The sequence below is a fragment of the Cucumis melo genome, chromosome 1 (genome assembly GCF_025177605.1).
Source record: "Cucumis melo cultivar AY chromosome 1, USDA_Cmelo_AY_1.0, whole genome shotgun sequence".
In the NCBI taxonomy this organism is placed as follows: domain Eukaryota; kingdom Viridiplantae; phylum Streptophyta; class Magnoliopsida; order Cucurbitales; family Cucurbitaceae; genus Cucumis; species Cucumis melo.
This window is the reverse complement of record NC_066857.1, coordinates 4,423,132-4,439,588: the sequence shown is the minus strand read 5'-3', so window position 1 is coordinate 4,439,588 and position 16,457 is coordinate 4,423,132. Positions and strand designations below refer to the sequence as shown.

Below are 16,457 nucleotides of genomic sequence, written 5' to 3'. Positions count from 1 at the left end.
AAGAAAAAACTTGTTTTACTGCATGATCATCAATTGTTATTTCAACATGTATAATATTTTTGCTAAATAATCAACATACCAATTTTGTCCAATTACATAATCTATTGAATGAATCCAAATTTCTCAATAATAACGTTGGTAGAAAAAATCAAGGAAGCCTTTTATATGGTAAAAAAATGTTACAAAAACTTTTCAACTTTTAAGTATTTAAATTTATATTGTTAATTATAATTAATCAGATATTTAATTTGTAACTAATTTATAAAATATAAATGAAAAACCATTTGCATTCCAACTCTTCCCATCCTATATTTTAATTTCATTAAACTTAAGTATAATTAATTAAAAAAGTAGTGGGTAAATAAAAAACCATTTGCATTTAACTTTTTATGTGCATACTTTAATTCTACTAAACTTAAGTATAATTAATTCAAAAAGTAGTGGAAAAAGGTGTGTTTTTTATAATTATATAAAAAAATAAAATTAAAATAAATTTACCATAAAACAAAAAGATAAATTGAAACATATAACTAAATTAAAGGATATAATGGAGATAAAAATGCTTATCCATACCAAAACTTTTATATATACAATAGATTATAGAAGATATAGATATATATATAATTGAACTGATTGTACAAAAAAAGAGTTAAATGGAATTATTTTTCTTTAAAAAAATAGAACTATTTATTGTAAAAAAACAAACGAACTATTTTTCAGAAATTAAAATCGAACTATTTCTCAAAACAAAATCCAACCATTTGCATTTGAACATTTTGAAATGTCTCCACACATTTCCCGCACAAAACAATGTCATTCCCAACTTTCTTCCATCCATCTTCTTCCTCTCCTCTCATCTCCGCCGGTTCAATTCCGATCAGAACTCCGTTCGGTGCTCCGATTTTCATGAACCCTCACCTCTAGACTCCGAAACCTCTCAAACTCATTGCGCTTTGTAATTCATCTACCTACAATGGCTTCCAAGGACCCTGAAGAGACCGCCAACACGGCCACTGAGGAGGAAAGTTTGGCCTTCAAGAAGAAACGGGCACGACGCGTGAGCTTTGCTGATTGCGAGATCACTTCAGTGCATATCTTTAACCGCGACGAGGACTACGAGACGCCTCCTGAGCCCCAAACCACTCCCGAGGCTGCTCTTCCGGACAACGAGGTCCTAGGGTTCTTCAGGGACTTGGCTGATAGCGACGATTCCCGTGAATCTTCACCTAATTTGGATGATGATGTTCTTGGGCAGCGGAAATCATTTCTGAGACCGCTTGGATCGCCGTCACCAGGGAGTATATCTGCCGGCTCTGCAACTTCCAATGATGGTATGTTATTCTGTTTCTTTATCTCTTCGTTTTATCTAGCATTTTGTTTGTTGGGTTCTGCCATTTGAGGGATTTCGTTGAAGTACATTGTTTTTCATGGTAACAATTCATGAAGAAGTCAGGATTTTATCTGCATTTCTTGCACACACGAGAGGTTATTTGCACTAAAATATCCACTCAATTCACTATTGCAGAAGATAATTTTTTCGGGCCTGTATCAGCGAGTTTCATTAGACCCATGCGGTTGTCTGATTCTGCTGCCTCTGATGATAATCATGATGTTACAATGGATTCAACAGCATTTTCAATGCATTTTCGTAGCCTTGCTGAATCAGACTCGGGGAGGGATCTCAAAACTCCTACGGCAATTCGGTCTGGATTTGAAGATAGAACGCCGACCCAGAATACCGTGCGTACTAACCCTGACAGTTTTATGACATTAACGATGGCTGACAAAATGATTTCTCCATCTTCACAATCTGGTGATGTGGTAAGAAGTAAAGATTCTAATGCAATGAGTATCGTGGGAGAGAACTCAGAGAAATATGAATATGGGAGATTATCTCCTTCTTTAGATGCACTTTTGACCGAAGGAAGTAGGGATCTCTATGCTGTTTCAGTGGATGAAATATTGTCCGAACAGATTGAAACTCGTGAAGTTGATCAGACTGGACAAGGCAACTATGATGATGAGATTTCTGAGAAAACTGAAATGGTAGATGTTAGTATGATATTTTATTTTTCTTTGATATTTTTTTCCTTGCGAGACTTACCTTACTGTTATCCAAGGATTGGTGCACGATTTAATTGTTAGTTTTTGTTTGGTCTAGACTGGTGATTTTACCTTTAGCAATTGTCCGTATAATGGACAGCCTCAACTTATGGAGTTGTAAAATCTTTTTTAGCTCAATCGTTATCCTGTCATTTGTTACCAGAGTCTTCGCCTTTGGCTATTAATGGGTCTTATGTGGTTGCAGTCAGCATATTACTCTTAACTGCCTCTTGTGTCACGTTATGTTGGCAATGCAATTTTATGCATCCTGACTCGAATGCATCAAATTTTACTGTAATTTAAAATTTTCCATGCGATTTGCTGGTGTTGCACAAATATGGTTGAAGATATTTGTTCATTTTTTTCCCAGGGAAGCAATAAATACTCCAAACATGGAGGTGAGGAAGGTAATAGCGGCACACCCCATAAAGCTTTTCAATCCAATGGTTTGTTACAAAGAAATTTCTCAGATGGGTGGGATAAGGAAGATGTTCTCATGGACAAGAGGCATGAGACACCAAGAAGCATTGACTATAATCTCAAAGATATATCTCCGCTAAAGAGACTCTTATCTGCTGAGCAGAAAATATCTTCGGCTACTTTCAATTCCCCTTCATTTTCTGCTCTTGTGACTCCTCACTCGAAGCTGTCAAATTATAAATTGAGTACAGGGAGCATGAAGTTCGGCAAGATTCTATTGTCCAAGCAGATAAGTATTTCCAAGTTCAGACTTCCTGAATCTTCTCCACATGTTTCAAGTAATGGAGAAGGAACGGACAGATTGAATTCCAGACCATCCAGATACTCTTCTCTAGTTAACTTGAGTGGTCAAGGTGATCAGAGCAAGGATCTTGAACACAACAAATACATAGACATTCCTGTTGTGTGTTTAGAAGAACAACTTACTAGATCGAATGGAAACAACAATGAATTTAAAAGTTCATTTAGCACTTCTGGTAGTGGAGTCAAGACTACAAAAGATTTTCCTAAGCTGAGCCAAAGTGAAGAGCCAAAAGGTTTAGCTGAGGCTGGAGAAACACCAGACCATATGGATGTGGCTAATTTTCCCAACGTGCAACCCATTGAGCCGGCTACAGAAGCCAAGTCACCTGTTCAAGCTACCTGGACTGAGAACAAAGATCTTATGCCACATATCTTGATGTCAGAAGATCCTTTATCGAGGTCATCTACTAGTTCTGAAATTGATGATCTGACGAACATTAGACCTGATGGCAGAGAACAAAATAATTCAACTAATATGTATGATACAATTGTTTCATCTCCTTCCAAAAGTTTAGACGTGAGGTTATCAGGAGCCACTGAATGTTCGACTAGTTGCTTTGGTGAACTGAATCAGTGTAACCAACAAGACAAGCTTGTTCGTGCTTGTCTGACTCAAGGTGGAGCTGCACCTACTAGCAATACCAGACCCAGTCCTTTGAATTTGATTGCTGACAACTCGGGATCATTGCAGTCCAAAATTGGAACTGTATCAACTTCACCACTTCTGAAAGGTATGTCCTTGGTAGATGGGGATGATAATGGAGTTGACCTTTCGAATCTGCACAATAATTCGGAAACCTTCAGCAATTTACAACATTCTTTGAGAAATGGGAACATCGTAAGTTCTCATTTGGAAAGTCCTGCTAAGACTTCCAAGCTTGGTGCCTTTTCACCACAGTTTCAGAAGGCCTGGACAAGTGGACTATCCATTATGCAGGTTGTATTCTCTTTCCTTTTCCTAAGCAAATAATTAACATAGGAATTTTTTTATGTAAACAATAACAGCTTTATCCCCCAGATTGAGTAGAACTCTCATTTGAAAGTTATCTTACCTCTAGTTAACTTTCTACTGAAATCTAATGCTCTCAGAAATCATTCTTAACCAATTTTTTAGTTGATACGATTAATTAATTGTTATCTTTAATGACGATATTGAAGTTTGCTTGTTTTTTTATTTTATTTTATTTAAAATCTTAGAGTCCCTTCACTGTAATACCGAACTACAGTCCCAGAAGGATAATTTCAACCCAGACATCATCAGGCAAGAAAGAGTCTGTGGTTGCCATCTCTAATAAGTCGTCTCCGAGTTCCTTCAACAATGAACAGTCTCAGAGTTCTACAAGGAAAAGGCCATTTCAAAGTCCCTTTAGGAATAATCCTTTTAATGAAACAAAAGATGATGGGATGTTTATGAGAAAAGTTATGGCTTCTCCAACATCCAACTTGAGGGGACATATTAATCAGGATAATGATCAAGAAAGCTGTGTATCGGTGAGTTCTTCAAGGAAGGGCAATCACAGCCATTCTGGGAGCAAGAGAAGAAACATTGGCCCAATGCCTCTTGTTGGGGATCGTGATGACAATGACATAATAGTAAGGATTCGGCAAAACCTAAAACTTAATCATAATGGAAGTTGTGATGTAGACTCTTTGGTAGAAGAGTTCAATCAAATGAGCGATGGAAACAAGAGGATCGAGGACAATAGAAATCGAGCACTTATGCATTGGACAGATGTAAGTTGATTGTTTATCTTTTTTCTCAATGAAAGCTTGGTTTCTTACCTTGAACAAAAAGGATTACTTGTTTGCTAACCAAATTTGATGACAGGAGCAGTAGCGATTTGTTGTTCTTTTGGGTCAAGTTCACTAATTGTTTAACTTGCATTATTATGCGGCAGATGTCAATAAAATTTTTAGCAGAGATAAAAGATTTGCTACCCCCATCAATCAACAAACTGAACTCAAAAGCAGTACATTTCCCCTCATTTCTTCCTTTTTGCTGTCTCTCCTTTTTTCTCCCTCTCTTCATTACATGTTAAATTGTGTTCGGTAATGTTCTGATCTTCATGAATCGTACCCTAACTGATACTATTATTTTGTTTTTTCTTTTTCTTTTTCTTTCTCATTTAGATAGAGAAGCTTGAAGATACTTTGGTTCACCTTTTGAAGGTTAAAAAATATGAATTGCTGTGTTCTGAAATCCAATCTCAGGTTTCAAATATTGAAACAAGCTCATATTTTGATATGCTATTATATCATAACTGTCCACTAGTGGAAGTTTTGGCGTATTAACATTGGTATTATTTTATATGTAGAAAGTAACCGAAGATATTGGAGGAATGCATAAAAGGTGATTTGAGAAGTACATTTGTCTGTATAAGTCAGTTATTATTTGAATTCCTCATATTCTCAAGAATCGGTCGAATAACTGTTTTCGACATCAACACTCATGAATTGAACTATCACAGAGTAGTGGAAGCCAGGCTGTTGTTGTATAAAGTAGCATATCAGAAGGCAAAGCTTCAGTTGGAGTTTGTAAAGCGTGATTTGTATCTGGTACTGTATTTTCTGGTGATTTTAGTTCTTAAATTATGAATAACTTTTAACCTTTGTGCACACTTCCATGCAGAATAGAGCACAATCATTGAGCTCTCGTATTGAAAATTTGCAAATGTTGAAGTTGAATTATGATCGCCTAACGGATTGTGGTTCAAAGAGCAGTCATGTTGATGATGGAAATGGACTTTCGTGCCCAATTGATTCCGAGGTCAGGCATGGGGTTTTTAATCATAATTCCTTTTATTTGGCTGGAGATCCTATTGATTGAGTCACTGTGATAGGAGTTTCTTGGTCTCACCATTAGGCGGATGCCTTCTTGAATTTGTGTTATTTGTGTATACACTTAACTTGTAGCCCTGGTATTCTATCTCTAGTTTTCTGTTAGAACTCTACTTCTTTATCTGAATTTCACACTTTATTGAATTATGAATCGATTACAACATAGGAGAATTGAGGAAATCTCAATTCTTCTTACAACACTCAATTGTACTTCTTCAGGATTAGATTTCCATTCATAGTTCTCATTAACATACTGAATGGTAGGCTGTACATCTATGTGCTGTCCTACTAACTTCTTCAATTGAGACACGTGAAAAACAGGATGAATAATAGTACCAACCGGTAGTTCAAGCTTATAAGTCACCATGCCAATTTTCTCTAAAATTTTATAAGGCCCAAAAAATCTGGGAGAAAGCTTTTCATTACGCTTCTCCTTAAGGTCAATTGCCTATAAGGACAGATTTTCAAAAACACATAATCACCCACGCAAAATTCTACATCCCTTCGTTTGCGGTCAGCATAGCTTTTCATCTGCTCCTGTGCTAACCGTAAATGTTCTCGCAAAGCACTCAAAACAGCATCCCTTTCTTTCAACATCTCATCAATGGAAGCATTCTTTGTTTCAGTATTACCATAAGATAACAGAGCTGGAGGTTTATGACCATAAACAACCTGAAAAGGAGAAACATCCAAAGCCCTTTGGAACGTGGTTTATACCAATATTCTGCCCATGGTAGCCATTTAACCCATTCTTTAGGCTTTTCACCACAGAAACATCTCAAGTACGTTTCCATGCCTCTATTTACAACCTCTGTCTGGCTGTTCGATTGAGGATGGTAAGCAGTGCTCTTATTTAGTTTAGTACCAGATAAACGAAAAAGCTCCTTCCAGAAATGGTTGAGGAAAATTTTGTCCCGATCTGAAACAATTGACAGGGGAAAACCATGCAATCGAACAATCTCTTTCACAAATAATTCTGCCACCACCTTAGCCATGTAAGGATGTTTAAGAGGTAGAAAGTGGCCGTATTTACTCCAACGATCCACCACAACCAAAATGACTTCAAAACCGTTAGCCTTTGGTAAACCATCCACAAAATCCATGGAAATGTCACTCCATATAGTTTGTGGAATCTCCAATGAAACTAATAAACCAGCTGGAGATGGTGCCAATGATTTGTTTCTTTGACACATTAAACACTCCTCGTAATGTTTCTTTATGTTTATTTTCATTCCCTCCCAAAACAAATCACTGGCTATCCTCTTATAGGTTCTTAAAAACTCAGAATGACCACCAATTGCCGAATCATGATAAGTATTCAAAATTACTGGAATCAAAGTAGAGTTCTTTGTAAGGACTAACCGATTCTTGAATGTCAACATGCCATTCTGTAGGGAATATTTACTTTCCTTTTGATCTTCCAACTCCTTTAGTTCAGCCAATACTTTTTGGAATTTTGGGTCTGCTTCTACTTCTTTAATAAGTTTTAAATCAACTGCCATAGGCACTGATAGCCCAAACAATTGCACATCAGCCGGTTTTCTTGAAAGGGCATCCGCTGCTCTATTCTCTAGACCCGGTTTGTAAATCACCTCAAAAGAATATACCAAAAGCTTTGCTATCCATTTCTGGTACTGAGGTTGGATAACCTTTGTTCCAACAGAAACTTCAATGACTTCTGATCAGTTTTTACTAAGAATCTGCTGCCCAACAAATACGGTGTCCATCTTAGAACAGCCAATACAACTGCCATTAGCTCCCTCTCATATATTGGGCGAGCTCTATCTCTCAAAGCTAATGTATGACTGTAATATGCGATAGGCCGTTTGGACTGGATTAACACCGCACCCACTCCATAACCTGAAGCTTTTGTCTCAATTTCAAAGGGTTGATTAAAGTTGGGAAGTGCCAAACAGGGAGAGACATCATATCTTGCTTCAGTTTATCAAAAGCTTATGCCGCCTCTTCATTCCATTTAAAACCACCCTTCTTGAGCAATTGTGTTAGCGGTGCCGCAATAGATCCATAACCCTGCACAAAACGTCTGTTAGTAGCCTGTTAGCCCAAGAAAACCTCTGACTTCTCTAATATTCGTAGGTTTTGGCCAATCAGCTACTGACTTAATCTTCTTTGGATCGACTTCAACTCCTTCTCCCGATATAACGTGTCCCAAATATTCTATCTTATGCTGAGCGAAGTTGCATTTCTTTTTGTTTGCGTATAATTCATGTTTCCTCAAAACGGATAATACCACTCCCATGTACTTCACATGATCAGCCTCATTCTTACTATAAACCAATATATCATCAAAAAATACCAATACAAATTTTCTCAAGTATGGTTTAAAGACTGCATTCATCAATGCTTGAAAAGTGGCTGGTGCATTGGTTAGCTCAAATGGCATGACCAAGAACTCATAGTGGCCTTGATGAGTTCTAAAGGCAGTTTTTTCAATGTCTTCATCAGCCATTCTAATTTGGTGATACCCGGATTTCAAATCAATATTTGAAAATAGAGAAGTACCACATAATTCATCAAATAACTCCACTACTGGAATTGGGAACTTATTCGGAATAGTGGAATTGTTAACAGTCCTTTAATCAATACAAAAACGCCAACTACCATCCTTTTTCTTAACCAACAAAACAGAGCTAGAGAAAGGACGGGTGCTGGGCCTCACAACACTCGAGGCTAACATTTCCTTCACCAATTTTTCCATCTCCTCTTTTTGATGATATCCATAGTGGTAAGGTCGTATATTAATAGGATCAGTTCCTTTCTTCAAATGTATTTGGTGCTCAATATCCCTTCTAGGAGGTAATCTCTCTGGCCATTCAAAGACGTCTTCATACTGTTCCAAAACGGTAAGCATAGGGTTGTCTTTTTCTACCCCCAAATGAGTTATATGACAATCATTTCTGCCCAATCCCTCAACTGTTATTGCTCGACATTCAATCAAAAATCCTTCATCTTTCTCTCCCCAAGCTCGGATCATATTTTTCAAGCTCACCCTTGCCTTAGTTAGACTTGGGTCTCCCTTGATGTTCACTTGCTTCCTTCACAAGAAAATGACAGTGATAAATTTTTCCAGTCTACTATTGTTACCCTAAGGAGTAAAGCCACTTCATCCCCAAAATCACATCCACACCACCGTGTTCTAGAGGTAAGAAATCCTCTTTGACCGTCCAGTCCTTCAATTGCACTTCTAGAGCGTCACAAACACCTTTGCCCTGAATAGCTGTGCTAGAGCCCAATATCACTCTCGAGTGTGCTGTCTCCTTCGTTGGTATGAACAATTTCATGGCCAACTTTTCTGAAATAAAATTATGGGTCGCCCCACAATCAATCAAGATAACCACATCCTCACCTTGTAATTTTCCCCTCACTTTCATTGTACCGGGGTCATTCAAGCCTACTACAGAATTGATTGACAATTCAACATAAGCTGTGCAGTTCTCCTTAACTTCCAGTCTGTTTAACTCCTTCCTCTTTGTTTCATCTTCCTCAATAATTTCTTATTCTTCCAAATCATTCACCACCATAAACATGCGTAATTCCTGCTGTTCTTTCATTTTACACTTATGGTCTGCTGAATAATTTTCATTACATCTAAAACATAGGCCCTTTTCTTTCCTAGCTTGGAATTCAGTATCAAGTAATCGTTTATATAATCCCTCTTTTCGATTCTCTTTGGGATTAGTACTCCTTAAGGTAATTGTCCTGATAGGAAATATTGTATTTCCCTTATTCTCTCCTGCCATATAGTTCGCTCCAGATTTATTATTTGCGGCAGTTTGAATAGGGTATTTCCCGCCAGAAAACCCATTCATATTAGCCTCTCCTCGAATAATCTCTCTTTTTTCAACTAATTGCGCTCCTTGCATCATCTCAGCCAATCCCTTCGGTCGACAAAAGGCCACTTCAGCTCTAATCCATGGCAGCAAGCCATTCATAAAGGTATCTTCTATCACTCTCTCTTGTAAATGAGACAAAGGCGCCACAAGTTTATTAAACAAGTTTCTATACTCTTCTACTGTTGTCTCTTGTTTAATTCGTAAAAACTTTCCGCAAATCATTCCATCTCTACTTGATCTAAAACGAACTAATAATCTCTCTTTCAAATCTATCCAACTAAAAAATTTATCCCTCTCTTCTTGTGATCGGTACCAGTTCAAGGCTGGTCCGTCGAAGCTAATCGTGGATACTAGCATTTTTTCAGACTCGTTTAATTTATGAATTTGGAAATACCTCTCAGCGCGGAACAACCACGAATCCAGATCTTCACCGGTGAACATCGGCATTTCGACTTTCTTGAATTTATTTCGGTCGCTGGAATTTTCTTCGCTATCGTTCTTCTTTTCGTTTTGGACATCTCCGATATTTCGGTTCGATTTGGTAGCTTGCTCGACGTCGCCTCATTTTCTTTTCCTTTCCTAGTCGCAGAATCACGCGTGGCTGATTCTGTGATTCGCTCACTCATTCTGAGCGTTCCTTCGCGCTAGACTCCATCATCATCAGCAGCAACTGTCGTTGCTTCTCCGATTGTAAACACATCAACTCGAGATTCTTCGCAATATCGCTGAGACTGGACTTTATCATCGGCATTTTGCTCAGTTCTTTCTTCATTCCGGCGATTACTTGATCGATGAGTTCCAAACGTTCTTCGATTCTCATTTGAACCATTGTGGTTTCTTTTCCTTTGGATCGTTAGCGCCGGTACCAAATGTTAGAACTCTACTTCCTTATCTGAATTTCACACTTCTCCTTTGGATCGTTAGCGTCGATACCAAATGTTAGAACTCTACTTCCTTATCTGAATTTCACACTTCATTGAATTAAGAATCGATTACAACATAGGAGAATTGAGGAATTCTCAATTCTTCTTACAACACTCAATTGTACTTATCTCTCTCAAGAAGTTACAATGACCTTACCAATCTAACAGAATTTTCATGCCCCCTTCCCGCCTAAACTGAAAACCTTTTATACTAAAGGCCAACCGACCTATTACTAATTCACACGTGTATATCGTGTGATGTATTTTTATTCTTTCTCCTACTATATACAAGCTTGATGGGGGTCTAACATTTTCACCCTTAGTTTTGTGTGCTTATGTGGTTCACGCACTTGACTATGAAATAGTGCTCGAGTGTAAGGTGTACAGGTGAAATTTCGGGGATGCTGGTTGAATATCTTTGGATTCACAATATTTCAGTTTTTGAATAACTCGACTATTGAATGGAAAATGGTCAGTCGCCCTGCTTACTTTTCTGCAAAATATGGGAGCATAATATTGGCATTTTATACTAGCAGTAAATTAGTTTTTCAATGTTCAGGAGTTCTCTTTAAGCACTCTAGTTGATTATTAAAAGAAATATCAACTATGTAATTTTATTAGAATTATGTTCTCAATGATCGTTCCAGATATTTATATGTTTCTGTGTGAACACATATTTGTGTATACCTGTTCAATAAATTTGTATGGCAATTTCTTGGTGAATAATACACGTAAACGTGTTTGGTGCAGGCATCTTGTGAAAGAGCTAACACAATAAAGCATGAATTTGTAACTTTGGATGGAAAGATAAAGGCACTAAGCAAATATTTTTCAACATACTGTAAGTTGAAAGGAATGACCAGTTCAACTGACATTCTTGGATCAGTTATTGATCATCTAAGAAAGAGAAAGCTCTGCAGGTCCATTTATCAGGATTTGCAGGTTCCTACATTCACTAATTTTCTATTTGACTTAAGATTATAATTTCTTGAATGTCTGATACACATTTTTAAACATCATATGTACTTTTTCAGATGTGGAAAGTAGATGATTTTGAGAAAAAAAATGATCACTACACCATACTTCTCAACTACCTTGGTTATTGCTGCCAAAGGTTGGATTTTTTTTCCTTTCAGTTTTTCTGTGTTTGTTTACGAGCAATTAATGATGGATGAAATCTCAGCTAAACTCTGTATTTGTTCATTGGGATTCTAAATAGGATTACAATTAAAGCAAATCCATTCCCAAGTGTAACCGTCTTTAATACATTGAATGATTCCCATATTGCGAAGGTACAGAATGATTTTTTAATAGCCTTCTACCTATTATCTTCCGTTCTTTTATACTTTGTTTTTCTCCACCAGAAGTTTCCAGAAATGAATGCTGGCAGTGCATTTTCTTTTGTGTTAAATGTTGAGAGGACGAGGAGGTGTAATGCCTCCAGGCACTTCTCCAAAGAAACTCAAGTGAGTTATTCATCCTGCTTGACTATTCTATCTCTCCATGACTCACTCCCACCTTTTTCGCTTACTTTTTTATTTTGTGTATCCGTAACTACTGTCTCTATTTGAGCCGAGCTCAGTTGTGTGAGCTTGTAACCCAAACGGGGGCATTGAGGTGGTTGGAGGTTGGTACAGTCCACAACTACGATCTCTATTTGAAGTGTTTTCTGGTCCCATCAGTTTCACTTTCACTAAAATAACACAGCCTCTTTCAATTTGAAAACAATGGTGAATTTCAATGTAACTTTCTTGTTTCTTGTTTCTTCTTCTTTTTCTTTTTCCCTTCATTTAAAAAAAGAAGAATGTGCCTGGCAATTGATTTACTGATACTTATCCGGAGTATATATGCTATATTCTTTACCATGTCAACACCTTGACAGTTTAGATTGCAAACTCCATGTTCATAATGTTGATGCACTATGCTGATTCTTGCAATGCTTTAATTCTCTCTTTATTATGCAGATGATGAGTTCTCTTCTACACAACCTGCTAGATGTGATTGAGGAAATGCAGATTGCCCAGATAGAGATTTCAAATCTCATCCTAATAAGATTTAACTCACCTTCAGGTCATTAATATTTTTGTTTTTACTTTTGACCATGCATGATAATGCTTTGCTCTTACATGATTATCCACATGCATGGTCTTCACTAGTTAGTGTTTTTTCCAACAATGTTCCATTTTAAAACACCACTCCCAAAACCCCTTCCAGAAACAGTGTCAAAAAGGAATCAAAGAGTCTTCCATGATAAATACCTTGGCTGTTTGAATCGTTTTGAAATCACTCACAGAAATGCCTCCTGCTAGTGCGCCCTCTCAAAGATTTTCGGAAACTACAACATTCAAGACCTCAACTTAAATTGGAGAGCTTCTATTTTTCCAGCTTGATTCTGTTTTTGTTTCGCTACTGTTCTGTTTTTTGCTATTCTCATCTCATTTTTTGGGTACTTTTCTTTGTATTAAACTCCTTCCCAATCATGATCTAGTGAAGATTTGTTATCATGGCTTAGTAAAGAGTTGTTTCTTTGATCTTATTTTTGTGATATCTGGATATGACGAGGTCGCTAAGGAGGTGTTGACTTAGTTGAGATGTTTGGGTGCGATTACTGATCCCTAGTACTTTTGTTAGCTCTTGTATAATCCTCTTGTAGTTTGAGCTCTTGTAGTTTGAGCTTCTGTCTCATTTTGACGATTAATTAAGAGACTTTTAAAAAAACAGTGTTTTAAAAGTGTGCAGCTCCCTAACTTTTTATGCATACTATTGGTGACGTCTGCTTACTTTCTATCCTCAAATTGACATCGACCAACATGAATGATCTGTGAATGTTTCATGACCACAGATTGTTTTTCCTTATGAGAGCTTAAAGACCAACTTCCTTTTTGCTGTTCTAATCTTTGCAGACGAGCAGCTTGATTTGCAACTTAGCTTCATTAACTTCCAAAGTGGCTGGAAGGTAAATCTGGTTCTGGACATATCGGATTTGAGTCGGTAAGCCACAATTTAACCTTTCTATATTTATACTGTCTTGTTTGTCTGAGTGACCTAATATCTAACTATCAAATTCTGTTACTTATTACTGTATTTTTTTTATATAATTCTTATTGTCGTTTTTGAGAAATCAGTTTATAAAACTTTTTTTTGCAACTCAATAGAAAGGAGTAACTTAAACATTTATCTTGAAACATACCTTAATAGCTTAGTAAACATTTATCTTGAAATATACCTTAATAGCTTAGAAATCATGCTTTAGGAACTATTATAGAAATCATTTAATCGCTCACTATATTTGGTGTTAACTCTTGGTTGAGATTTCTTTCACAATCTCCTTGAATTCTTCTTTCAGCAGCCTTCCTTAGGAAACAAACTCAATTATGTTCTTTGAAAGTAATTTAAGCCTTCCTTAGGAAACAGACTCAATTATGTTCTTTGAAAGTAATTTGAGTACGAGTGAATTGTGAGAAACCTTATTGTGAAGTTACCTATTTATACTAAATTCTTGCATGAGAATGAATTGACACCTCCAGCTTCCTTAATTTACCTTTTGATTTCCTTAATCCACCTCCTACTTGGCCGCAATTGCATGAATTATGCTTAAAATACTTGATCTTCAATCCTCTTGGCCAGAATTGGTCTGAGATCATTCTGAGCTCACCAATCAAACCCTTTCCTGTCCCAGTCTTGGCTGGCACAACCTTGAGATAACCTTGAGATCCTTCAATTTCCTCTTTTGGTCTTCGGTCTCAGCCGAACTCGAGCCCAAGATTGCCTGAGATTCCTTTAATGTCTTTTCTCTTCTTTTAATCTTGGTCGAACCAGCATTGAGATGACCTCGAGATTACACTTCTGTCTTCAATCTTGCCTGGGATTCCACATGATTGTCTGAGATCCTTACACAAAAGCATTTTTTATTTCTTTTTGACCGAGCAAGATCGAGTTTTGCCCCGGAATTTTACCTAATCAACTTACCATCTCGCCCAACTTCAATCAAAACGCCTGAACAAAACGCCTAAAAATTTCAAATGCCTTGCAAACCTCTATGGACATGCCTTCTCACCTAGCCACATACACTCAAGCTTGGGCGCTATACTTGCCCAAAACGTCCAAAGCTCAACACTTAACTTTGAACCAATTTTGATCTAAATTTCTCTTTCCTTTACCAAAACTTAACAATTCTGAAAGGTCGTAGAAATTTGGGGTTTCACAATTATGCAATATTTATACTTCTCAGTTGCCAATAGTAGTTCTCCATTTCAATTTGTACGTTATTGTAACCTAGAGCTTATGATGTCCATTCATTACAAAAAAATTTATGACTGGAACTGGATGAATCATAAATTTGATTTACATAGCAATCTTAACATAATCTTATTGATTAATTTCTTGGTCTCTTGGCAGAGGGATTTACCCTTCTGAAGTTCTTCCACATAAGGTTGAATCTCCTGCTTCAACTCAGTACGCACTCTCAGAGTCAATGTTAAATGGCATTAGAACTGCAGTTGGGGATTTAGATCCCGGGTACTCGAGGATTTTAAGAGTTTGTAGATGTGTTTCGGAGGCTGTCCAAGTCTCATCTAGTCGACAATAGCATTTTCTCAATTTTCTGCATGCTAGCTGGCAGTTCCAACATGATTGTAAAATCTAGTCTTATTAGCGGTCAGGTATTTTTCCCTCGAAAATACTCCGAGGATTGTAATTTTGACTAACCTGTTGGACAAGTTTCTTTATGATGTCTTTAAGGTAGCCGAAGCTTGTAATTTTACAAAATACGTCTAAACTATAAGCAAGATCAATGATGATAATTACTGAGATTAACCAAACTTGGTTTCATGACTTGGATCTCTTTCATTTTCTGTTATGAGGGTCTCATCTAAAAGTTGAAGGCCACCTACGGATGTTGGAATAATGAACTGCAGGAGGATCAAGTTAAAGGCTTAAAGCTACCAGTGCACGGACTTCATCAAACATCATCATTCAAAATTAGGTAATATCCCACGGACTCTTAAAGTGTAGTGTAAAGATAGGGTAAGTTGGCCTGTTAGGTCATGGAGTTTAGCAGCCGACTCAAAAACCTAGGATCTTATTGCTTAATTTCTTTATTGTCCGTTGGACTTTAGCATGACCGAAAAGCATTATTTTTCTGATCATAATATAAAAAAATTTCAAGTTGGATATATGCGTTTTATTTTCTTGCCAAGCCACCCTACAGTCTACTGTGTTACACGAGGTCCAAATTTGACATTGTTACATAAACATAAAGTTGTTAAACAGGGGGGGATCTGCTTGGATCAGCATCTTTCTTTTAATATTATAGTGTTTATCATGCCATGAATTAAAGGAGGCCAGCAAGGAGTGGTCCAGTATGTATTGTAACTTCACGTGGCATTATGAGGGTGCAAGTGATAATTATTGGGAGGGAAAATGGAGAAGAGGCAGGACTAGTGTGTTGCTCACTTCATGTGTGGGATTGGATGCTATGCCATTTGTCAATTTTAGAGAAAAATGACATATATTCCTCTGCATTTCTATTTTACTTGTACAATATTATACGAAAGACAGGTTTAAAGGAAAAGAACCATGAGTTCTAATTTGGCTCTTTTAACATGTTATATATAAGTCTAGTTCGTTTTTCATAATGACTTAGGTCTCTATTTCTTAAAAAACGTAGCAAGATTTTTACGTCAAAAGATTGTTTCAATTACCTTTAATAGGTTTTTTTTAATTGTCTATATTTTGTTTATAAGTTGTTTTTCAAATAGAATTTATTTTAAAGATTCATAAACATAGTCATTATATTTTTTTCGTAGGAGATAAATGGTTAGTTATACAATTACGAGGACCAAAATATTGTAAGAGCCAAAGTCTAGGAATTAAGAGTATTTAATTATTATTGATTTTTTTTTCTCTTAGTAAAAAGCGCAATTGATTTAATGTTCTTATTTGGGATTGGAATTTA

The 16,457-nt window shown here is 36.8% G+C and overlaps 1 protein-coding gene across 7 annotated transcripts; it reads left to right on the top strand.

Moving 5' to 3' along the window:
* The first annotated feature begins 785 nt into the window (after nucleotides 1-785).
* Nucleotides 786-16,097, top strand: LOC103500493 (uncharacterized). 7 transcript variants are annotated; one of them, XR_007821445.1, is made up of 18 exons: nucleotides 786-1,331; nucleotides 1,526-2,052; nucleotides 2,474-3,823; nucleotides 4,084-4,620; nucleotides 4,785-4,856; nucleotides 5,017-5,097; nucleotides 5,202-5,236; nucleotides 5,355-5,442; nucleotides 5,516-5,653; nucleotides 11,252-11,443; nucleotides 11,536-11,615; nucleotides 11,721-11,793; nucleotides 11,866-11,967; nucleotides 12,466-12,571; nucleotides 13,405-13,492; nucleotides 14,900-15,162; nucleotides 15,418-15,485; nucleotides 15,773-16,097. XR_007821445.1 is itself a non-coding variant. In XM_008463801.3 (16 exons), exons 1-16 carry the CDS (start codon nucleotides 974-976, stop codon nucleotides 15,087-15,089), a joined length of 4,011 nt encoding a protein of 1,336 aa, XP_008462023.1. In that variant the 5' UTR covers nucleotides 786-973; the 3' UTR covers nucleotides 15,090-15,321. The 7 variants fall into 7 exon arrangements, 3 of the variants coding, with proteins under 3 accessions (XP_008462023.1, XP_016902820.1, XP_008462022.1); XR_007821450.1 differs by having other exon boundaries at nucleotides 15,379-15,485; nucleotides 15,840-16,097; XR_007821444.1 differs by having other exon boundaries at nucleotides 15,379-15,485.
* Nucleotides 16,098-16,457: the final 360 nt, after the last annotated feature.